Source organism: Emys orbicularis, chromosome 2 (assembly GCF_028017835.1).
Source record: "Emys orbicularis isolate rEmyOrb1 chromosome 2, rEmyOrb1.hap1, whole genome shotgun sequence".
Lineage (NCBI taxonomy): Eukaryota > Metazoa > Chordata > Testudines > Emydidae > Emys > Emys orbicularis.
The window spans coordinates 131,475,292-131,485,740 of NC_088684.1; the positions used below are offsets into that span (position 1 = coordinate 131,475,292).

The 10,449-nt window shown below is 46.8% G+C and overlaps 1 protein-coding gene across 1 annotated transcript; it reads right to left on the reverse strand.

The window, feature by feature from the left end:
* Window positions 1-488: 488 nt before the first annotated feature.
* Window positions 489-9,199, reverse strand: EIF4EBP1 (eukaryotic translation initiation factor 4E binding protein 1). The gene is made up of 3 exons (XM_065398583.1): window positions 9,058-9,199; window positions 2,143-2,313; window positions 489-906 (listed from the first exon to the last, which is right to left on the reverse strand). The coding sequence occupies exons 1-3, from the start codon at window positions 9,197-9,199 to the stop codon at window positions 875-877; spliced, it is 345 nt and encodes a 114-aa protein (XP_065254655.1). The 3' UTR covers window positions 489-874.
* Window positions 9,200-10,449: the final 1,250 nt, after the last annotated feature.

The following is a 10,449-nucleotide window of genomic DNA, read 5'->3' on the forward strand; positions in this document are numbered from 1 at the left end:
GGCGGTGTGTTGGGGGTGGACGGGGACGCTCTGGGGGCAGAGGCCCAATGACACATTATGGAAGGGGAGGGGTGGGAGCACCCTCCCACAGGACCGGCTCAAGGAAAGCAAGAGAAGCAGGAGACCAGGCTGCCCTCACCTCCCAAAGCACAAGACAGGGGACACCCAGGGTTGGCAGCCCCATGCACTGGTCGAATGCTGCAGCATGCACCCAGCCCTTCTGAGCGTAGTCCAGGTAGTCTCTGATTCTGGTGGCCCCAGCCAGGCCCATCCTCCAGCATACCAAGGGGGGACTCCACCACCTGCACTCTAAGGCACATCAGTGGGTGCTGCCCAGTGTCTTTTTTTGGAGCACTTATGCCCAGGCCCTTGTATGAAAGACTCTGGCCTCAATCTAGTTTGTGGGATTGCCCTAATATACCTTTCCGGCACAGTAATAGGCAGCAGTTTGCTTGCTCTAATCAGCAAAGACCAAATACCCACATTACTGCATTAATCCCCAAACCTGGAGACCCCAAATGATTTTATTTCTCCCCTGATATTACATTTCAGTCACCTTTACAGTACTGATATACACCAATTAACAAAGGCATAGAAACATGAAACAAAAAATCAGAGAGAGCTTTCCTCCTCTCACTGTTGCCCATCGCCAGCAGGGGCCATACTCATGGATTTACACCCATATGAATCAGTTGATACTTCCAGTCCTCACGTAACAGGATGTGTTCTGCTCTCAGTCAAAGCGAATGGACTGCCCTTCGTAGGAAAGAGCAAGTCACTCAGAAAAGCACGGCTATTCTAAAAGCCTGGCTGGTGGGAGCCCTCACGCTGAGGTCCCATTCTTCACCGGATAAACACTCTCAGGGCACATACTTTAGATGTCCATGTCAAATTGAGCTTCCTCACCTGTTGAAAAGAAACGACAAAAATGCAGGTGAGTACTTGATGAAGTCCTATGTTAAATATCAAACACTACATGGATGTGACGCTCAGAGACCAGCAGCCTCACAAAAGCATAGAAGTTTGGATGTGGCAGTGAAGATTGGGGAAACTCTCAGCCTGCTATGTACAGGAATTGAGTTTTCCTGGAGAACTGTTGTGAGAGATGGCGGCTTGCTCTGGTGTTGGGGGGAAAACCATTCCTCTTTGGTGATGTTCTGCTCTCCTTCTATACAAAGAACATCTACTCTGCCAGCAGGCACTCTGCCAATGCAGAGCGCGCAGAGCCTCAGAGATATGATGCATCTGGGGGGGATCTGAGAATAGAAATCTGCCCATCATTTGGAACACTACTCAAAAAAATCCACAGCAACAGAAGTATTTTTTACCTTTTCCCTATGACATGTTTGACCACGAATGTGGGTTTCTGTTTGCAACAAGAGGCAAATGTAATTTTTAGTCAGCACAGCATGATGCAATTACTGTTGCATGTATGATTGCTATTGTAGCTGCTGCTGTTGATAGGACGCCAGTGTAAGCCAGGACCCTACTACTCAGCTGACCCATAAAAGATATCACCTCACCTACCCTGAATCTAACATCCTGGGACCAACACAGCTACAACACTGCAAGCTACATAAATGGTCAGCTCTGTTACACTCCTTATTGCCAGGGATGCAGAAGAAACTTTTCAGGTACCAAACTGAGCCAAAAGAGGAACAAATCTTATTTTGACTTGTAGGCTGATCAATTTTGATAGTTGAAGCCAGGGAGTGAGACAGTGACCAAAAGTTACCAGCCAAATCTTGCTCAGTGGTCTGTGTGAGCTAAGTTAGGAAACTCAACCTACTTAGTTTTCAGTGGACACATGCCCACATCACAAAACTGACAGTGCAATTTACAGTAATTGGTCCTTGAGACTAGACATCTCTGCAGAGAGATCAAGGACTGTACGGGCCACAAACTCAATTCCCCTTTGATCCCCATACCATTCTGGTGTAAGGAAGAAGCACAGTAGCAAAAGTCTAACCCCAGAGATATCTTGATTTAGCCTGAATCCACAATCCACACACAGCATCAATTCCTCCCTAGCTGTTATAACAATATTCTGGCTTCAGCCCGGGTGTGCTCTTGTGTATTTTCCAAGGAAAAAAGATGAAGCATGCAAGTTATTTTCAGGCTTTGCCAGGGGGTGCCACTCACCTACGCCCACCTTCTCCTCGTAATTGTGGACATGGTTGTTTTCAATCTTCAACTCCTCCACGTTTGGACTGGTAACACCTGGAATGTCTGGAAGGTCACAAGGTGAGGTTTTGGCAACTGGGGAATTGCGGCATTCCATCAAAAACTTCCGGTCATAAATAATTCTTGTACCTAGAGGAAAAAAATGTGAAATACTGTCAGCTTTTAGCATATCTCAAAGTGCTTTACAAGGAAAGCAAATATCAATAGCCCTAACTTACATAAAACTGAGCCACAAAGAGGCCAGTAGCAGAGCTGGGAACAGAATACAGTGCTCAACCTACTAGGACACACTGCATCCCAGTGAACACCTAGTTACAAAGTCTACATGAAAATAATATTTAGGCTCCTGCAAAACTAGGAAAAAATCAGTTAAATTAAGATTTAAACTGCTTCTGTTAGTCTCATCCCATCTCCCTTATGGTGGCAGTATATAAATTTCACACACTTTTCTGAGATTACCTACAATTCTGAAAGATCACACGTTTAAGCAGATAGATCAGGAAATTTGTAGTGGAAATTGCCTCTCTTTTTAAAGTCAGATTTTTAGTGTTATTACAGCAGAGTTTTCTGCATGGAGGTATTGCCTTTATGTGGTCTGGGCTGGCTGTCCAGCTCAGAAAACTTAGTTTACATTTGTTAGGATCACATAACTAAAATCAATGAATGACTCCCAGTTTATTTGCTGTTTATTTTAGTGGTGAATGGGACCCCAGCCTATTGTTGCTGGTTTGTTAGAGAAGAATAAAATTACATCTTTATTAAAGGGCAGAAAGCAAACCTTGCGGTGAGGGCAGAGTTAAGTGAGGGCAGGGATTTAAAAGGAACACTGAGTAGGCTGAGCTGCCCATTCCCCTACCAAGGCATCTGATGTTGGAAAAATATCAAACCAGAGTCAAAAGATCCCTCCAAAGATACAACATCCATAATATAGAAAGAATTCAAAAGAGCATGCCAAGGAGAGGGCTGCAACATCTCATTTCAGGATTGGACATTTAATACATTACCCCCATCCAACCAAACAGGACAAAGGAATCCCCTCCCTCCCTCTCTTCCCCCATGTTCTCAGCTGACAGTATGCATGTGGACAAGAAGAAATCAGAGAACATCTCTCCTGGAATGCTAGGCACACTCGTATATTCCATAGCATGGCTGTAAAGTCATGTAACTAGATATTAAATTTCGAGGAAATTATGCTAATGATTTTCCAAGACATTGGAACCTTTTCAAAATTGAAAATAATTGTGACTAGTTTCTACAGATCAAAGAAGTAGAATTAAACTAGCAATGTCTCCAATTCAGATCTATGCTTCAGTACAAGTGCAGTTAATCAGGATTTGGGTAAAGAAACAACCCTAGCCTGCAGTTATAGCCTTTGGTAGCTGGAAGACTTACAAAATAAGGACAGGGTTCCTAGAACTGCAGTTAGCATACTAGGTATTAGGAGTACATTTCATAACAGGCTTGCAAGAACTGCACATTCCTGGTTTACATTCATTCGCGCAGAGGCACATGCCTTGAGCTATTACTTATGAAACTAAATAACCTGTATACCCTGCTCTGACTTGTTACAACAGTTGTCAACACAAGGGGATGGATGGATGCTCAAGGTTCATAAAGGCCCCTTCCACCAGGAGAAACATGCAAATCTGATCAGTTACAAAAATCTCAGTTTCAATTCACACTATTATAAGAACCATTTGGTGAAACAACCTGCATCAGCTTCTGCAAAGCAAGCTTTACTCCCTGTTCCAGGACAGCTGATTCATGGGTTTGCCCCTCATTTCCAATAGAGCCCCAGCCATGCACAGGGGGTTCTGAATAGCAGAAGTTGCTCTCTTCTATAAGCTTCTGGTTGGTCTTCCTCTCTATGAGGGTTTTGTACTGGCATCCAAGAGGTAGTATCTGAGCACATCCCTGTAGTTGGAGGAGGGGCATCTGGTCCTTGTTGTTAATGTTCCCATCAAAACTAAGTTTATTAGAAGTATGAAGTGTACCAGTAATAGCTGGTACACTTCATACTGATACTTTGATCAAAGATTGTGGGAGACAGGAGGAATAAACAAAGCTTCTTGAAACCCTAGCAAACTTAGACTAGTGCACTACAGACTCCTAATTAAGAGAGGTTTTTTCCAGAATTTGGCTCCTGACCCACCAGTTTCCTTCTTAAGGACACTGCTATAACTCTTGGAAGTGTTGCACAAGTTACTAAATCCTAGAAAGTGCTAACAAGTTTCTGGCTCAGCAGTTGTCGTTTTCAAAAGTTTAATGGCTCTAACCAGTTAACTGTATGGTCCCTGGGCCCAACCTCACATTCCCTGTGCGCCCCAGGCTCCCACTGACTCCTGGGGGAATGTCGGGTGAACAAGGAATGCAGGCTCAGGCCCTTACAGTGACAACCTGCTGCAGCTCCCCAGCTGCTGAACTCATTAAAAAGCCATGCATGATTTCAGCTGCTGCCTTTGGTTTATTTTAGGGGCCATTCCGCATTCTAGCTGCATGGCCAAGCATACTTTATTCTCTCAACTGCCTTCTGGTCAAGATGGATAAGGTAACCAGCATCCCCCCCAGCCAAAAAACTGTATGGTATGGTGTGGATAGGGTGACCAGATAGCAGCTGTGACAAAACGGGACAGAGGGTGGGGGGAAATAGGCACCTATATAAGAAAAAGTCCCAAAAAACGGGACTGTCCCTTTAAAAATGGGACTTCTGGTCACCCTAGGTGTGGGTATATCGAGCTGGAAGCATACACAGCACAGAGAAGCCTTCCCAACCCAGAGCACTACAGACTCCCCATAAAAAACTGTAGAAACGTTCTTCTCACTGGCAAATCCCTCTGCCAGTGATCAGAGTGCTACACTCAAAACCACCCACTGTCCACTGCTCCTTTCAACCTCGGACAATAACATTCTACATGATGTGTGTTTACATCAAGGAACTGAGTGCCTAAAGCTGAGGTGGCGAAGGCTCCCAAGCAATTAGCTCATGTGGAATTTACTTAGAGAAGGACAATACCCATGTGCCTTGGAGGGTCAGACAAGGATCCAGGACAAGCCCTGAGTGGAATATTATAGAGAACAGGCTCCATAAGTTTAAAGGTCATGACTGTTTCTCCCCCACACTCCTCCCATGTTCACTTCTTGGTGCTGAGCTCCGATTTAATTTTATTTATTTTTTTGTTCCCGACTGCTGCAAATGAAAACTTTTCACCTCCTGTGCTGCCACAGGGTAGTGGGTCCTTTCCCCTGCTCTGTGATCCCGTTCTGTTGGGGCTCTTGGAGCACAGAAGGATCAGGTAACAATTCTGAGATGGTGCATCTGAATCCTGAGCTCATTTTGGTGGCACCAAGGCTAAGCTTGGACCCACAGTGAACCACAGTTCAAGGGTTTTAAGCCTACTTCAGCAGCTGAATTTTACAGACCCAGGAATTACTCCAGCCCAACGTGAACATCTCTGCCCACATGTTCCTGCCAATGGAGGATCCTGGCTTTCCTGAGGGCCCAAAGAAGTGCTCAGATGTTCTCCCAGAAGGAACACTTCCATTCACTAAGTACATTCTGGGGACTCACTAAGTCCTCTGGATGACTGGAGGGTGTTTTCCTGATGCCACCGAAAACAGCAAGTTAGATAAAGGGAACTCCACTTCCAACAGTGTACGTGAGGGACACCGGCGGTGCATCTCAGGGTTGCAGCTCTCCCAGGGTCACCTCAGGACACGTTAGTCAAGGAAGAGCTCATCTTTCTTAGACTCTATGCAGTGGAGACATCCTAAAGCCAGAACTGCGGGTCAAGTAGTAAAGGAGAGCTAACTTGCACATGTCCAATGACTGAAAAAGCAAACTATTGCCCTTTCTTTCTGCAGAATGGAGTTTAGCCTATTGCCACAGAGCCTGCAGACGTTGGTAGCTGTGAAGTGTTTCCTAATCAGTGGCCTTAAATAAATCATTCAAAAACTAAAAGCCCACTCATTCTGTAATAGTATTGACATGAGACAAGTGACTATTTCAGGAACACAAAATGGTCAAGCTCGCCTATGGTTTTCTCTGAGAAATCACATTCCAGTATCATTCCATAATGACTCAACACGACTCCCTGAGGTTCATATCTGGATTTTTCCAATTCATTCATTTTCACCCAAGGTAAAGGAAGAAAACATGTACTGAGTTTGCTTGGAACTTATCAGAATCAGGCAGACCATAAATAGTCAAACCAATTTTAAATCTTAGGGTAATACTCTCCAGAAGCCACAGGGAACATATATGCCCTTCCCAAACTTCCTCAGCACCAGACTACGGTATGTCTGTCCTACAAGCGGTACAGAACTATAGTACAGCTATGTTGCTGGAGTGCAGACACTTGCTAAAGAGACAGAAGGGGTTTTTCTGTCACTGTAGTAAATCCACCCCCTCAAAAGGGGTAGCTAGGTTGATGGAAGAATTCTTCCTTCAACCTAGCAGTGTCTACACCAGTGCATAGGTCGGCTTAACTATGTCCCTCAGTCTGAGCGTCACTGCTAGGTCAACCTAAGTTTTAGGTGTAGACCAGGCCTCTGACACCAACAGAACTGAATTGTGATAATTTGCACCAGTTACTGGGGATTTCTGATTTTGGCACTAAATCCTGGTTGCCTCACATGCACACAGTTCCACTGAAATCAATGGAACTACTTGGGAGATTAAAGTGAAGAACATTTGGCTCTGTAAAATTAGTCATGGGTGTTCCGTGGCAAATTAAATATGCTCCTTTATTCTGAATAGTGCAACTTGATGCATTGTTTACAATACTTCACAGTACACCTGTAAAGGAATGGGTAACATTTTATTAAAGGTTTTCAATTAAACCTTCCAAAGGAACAAGTATTTATGTAACACAGGACTGCACTTGAGAACTGTCTCTGCTACTGAACAGTGAAGTGCAATGGTCTTGTCATAATAATTATTGGGTTTATAGATCAGCACAAGGAAGATCAGTGAGACTATAGTATATTAAGAACTATTAGTAATTTCTTCATTCAAGCTGGTCTACGGATCAGTACATTTAAAGTGAGGTTTGAAGGAATTTTATTTTAGACTATTGACACTAGTCTTGGAAAAGTGAGATTAAAACTCCATTGTTAATAATTACAGGGGAGCAGGCATGAGAACATAAACATATGGTAACTACCCAGCAGCAATAAAATGCACGTTAATCAGATAACAAGCAGAACCAAAGTGCATTATTACATGGAGCTTTTTAACTCACCCTACATTTTTCAATCCATAAAACAGGCACACATTAAAATATTAATTATCTGGATTATCCAGATCACTGAGAAATTAAATAGAATTCTTGAAATAAAGGATGCTACTAGTGACTAGATATTTTGAAAAATGTCCCCATCCCTTAGCTATTTTTTTAAACATCCGTCCTATGAATTCTGGACTGATTATCTTTCAGCCTTTTCTGAGTATTTAACTACTTCTTCTAGTCAAAACAGCGTTTTCAGTTAAGAATTTGTTCAGGTTTTTTTTGCCTCTACTACACTCTTTACATCTCATTCATGATCCTCCATCAATGGAATGAAACGTGTGAGTGACAACTGTAACTTATCACAGCATACAAACATATATTGAGAAATAATCAGTTGCTCCTATACGCACAATTGTTGCAAGAGGCACCTAAGGTTTAAGAATTTCTATTGCTTGTGCTCTCAGAGAACAAAACAGATGCCTAGTACAAAAGACACTAAGACCTTCAGTTTCGTTGACCAAATGTTCTTAGACTAGCCCAATTGTTGGGTTAAAAAAAAAAAAAAAAAAAGAGACACACCAATTTAAGCTTCAGGCTTCTGTCTGATTTTTTTTAAAACCACTACTGTTACATGCAACTTTAAGGTCACTAGCGTGTAAGACTAATGAAAAAAATCCTCCCATTTATTTACATTGTGCATTTGACAGCACTTGCAATATAGCCAATTTCACTGTTCTGCTGTTTATGTGGATCTTTCATACAGCAGCAGGGGAGAAAGCCTTTTTTAAATGACAGAAAAGTGATTGCAAAACTACAGACTGGCAGGGACTCAGAGTTGCAGTAGCTGGAACTACTTGCAACTCATTTGCAACATATGGTATTTCCCAGTGCAGTCACACTCTCAGGCTAGCCTAAACTGAGACACATTTATCAAGACAGAGTCAAGTGTGTAGACAATGTTTTCACACTTGTCGGGGGGGTGCCTCTCCCCGCCACAGCAGCTCCGGGGCTGGGGCCACAAGATAGGCGCCCCTCCTCTGGCAGATTCTACTGCTGAAACTGACTAGATTTCAAATTGACAGGTCCTTTAAAAGCCAAATCAGCAAAACAATTGTACAGTGACCCAGGCGGTGCTTGGAGGCAGTTGTACATACTGTAGTTACAGGCTGAAATAACACTACAGCTGAAGGCTATTGCACAGTGTAAGTCTTTTGAATTCTCAGTCTTTTTTAGATAAATAAATATGAACTCAGAAACGGCAGCGTTAGCGCAGATTTCGGAGTTCGCCAGATTATTCCCCATCCATTGAAAATAGGGTGACCAGATATCCTGATTTTATAGGGACAGTCCCGATTTTTCACACTCGCTGTCTGGTCACCCTAACTGCAAATGACCCAGAGGCTGCCCATGGGGGCGGTGCAGTTGCAATGAGGAGAAATGCCCTTCTCGCCATCGCGCGGAGCAGCAGCTCCTGGGGAACACGGGGCGTGCGGGCACGAGAACAGGGACCCGCCGCTCGCGGGTTTCCCTGGGGACGCAGCAGTGTCAGGGCACCTCGGGGCGCCGCCCCGCCGGGACAGCGACTAGAGACACCCCGGCAGCCCCCCCACTGGCCGCCGCCCCCCGCCCGGCCCGGCCCGCTCACCGCCCGGCGTGGTCCCGAACACCGTGCCCCCCGGCGTGGTGCTGTAGTCGCCGGGCGGCAGCGGGGCCCCGTCGGGCAGGCTGAGGCGCTTGGCGGGGATGGCCCGGCTCGGCGTGTGGCCCTGGCGACAGCTCCCGGACATGGCGACTGGGGCTGCCCGCGCGCCCGCCGGCCCCCCGACCCGGAACCAGCCGGCGGGCCACGCCCCTTCCGCCCCGCGCGCGGCACCACGGCCCGGGGAGCGGCGGCAGGGCGCAGGCGTGGCCGACTGCTGACCCCGCCCACTGCCCCGCCCCTCCTCCTGCTCCCCCAGGGCCCCTCCCCTTCTGCTCCCCCGCCTCCCCCATACTCCGCCCCCTCCTCCTGCTCCCCCAGGGCCTGACCCCTCCCTTCTCCATCCCACTCCTCCCAGCCCCCTTCCCTCCCCCCCAACTCCCATCCCATGCCCCACCCCCTCCTCCTGCTCCCACAGTCCCTCCCCATACCCCGACCCCTCCCACTGCCACCCCCAGCCCCCTCCCCAAGGCCTGACCCCTCCCCATTCCAGTCCCACTGCCCCCCAGCTCCCCTCCCATGCACTGACCCCTCCTCTCCCCCCACATCCCACTCCTTCCACCAACCCCCTCCATGCACTCACCTCATCCCATGGATCACCCCTCCCTATTCACTCACCCCATTGCTCACACTAACTCTCACCACGTGCAAGAGGGACGCATAACAACCCTCTCCTATACTGTACACACAGTCCCCACCTCAAGGAGTTTTGTAACCCAGACTGACAAGGCAGACAAAGTGGGGGAAGGAAGGAAGTACCTTCAAACGATACGCTTAGGGAGCAACCCTCAGCATCCCTGTCATTCCCATGGCCATAGGCTGGGTTGGTGGCAGGGGGGTTCATGAAGTATTTCTGGGGACGGGTTCTCCACCTGTCCCATACTGTGCTCCCATGCAACAAATGAACCGTGTTTTGGGACATGCTTCCCAGCTAGCCATAAGGAACGGGAGGCAGTTGTGCCCCCCTGCCAAGTTCAGACTCTTGCTACCCAGCTTCTCCATGCAGCTAGGCTCTTCATGCTCCACTTGCCTCCTGAGAAGGCAGCCACTGCAAGGGTGGCCCTCCTGGGTGGCCTTCAGCACCACTCATGAAACTTGTGCAGTGACAGATTTCACAGCCTGCTCCTCCTCTGGGCTCCTGGCTAGTAATGAGGGTCACAAACGTGTGAACCTGCATTCGTGCTGAATGCTCACCTGTAGAGGTGACGGGAGAGAGAGAGGCTGAAACAAAGCATCACAAATGGCCCTTTCCGGGATCTCTGGTTCAATATCAGGATCATATGGAGCCAAGCAAATGCCCCAACGAACAGAAGACAGCACCCGGATAGCATACAAGAG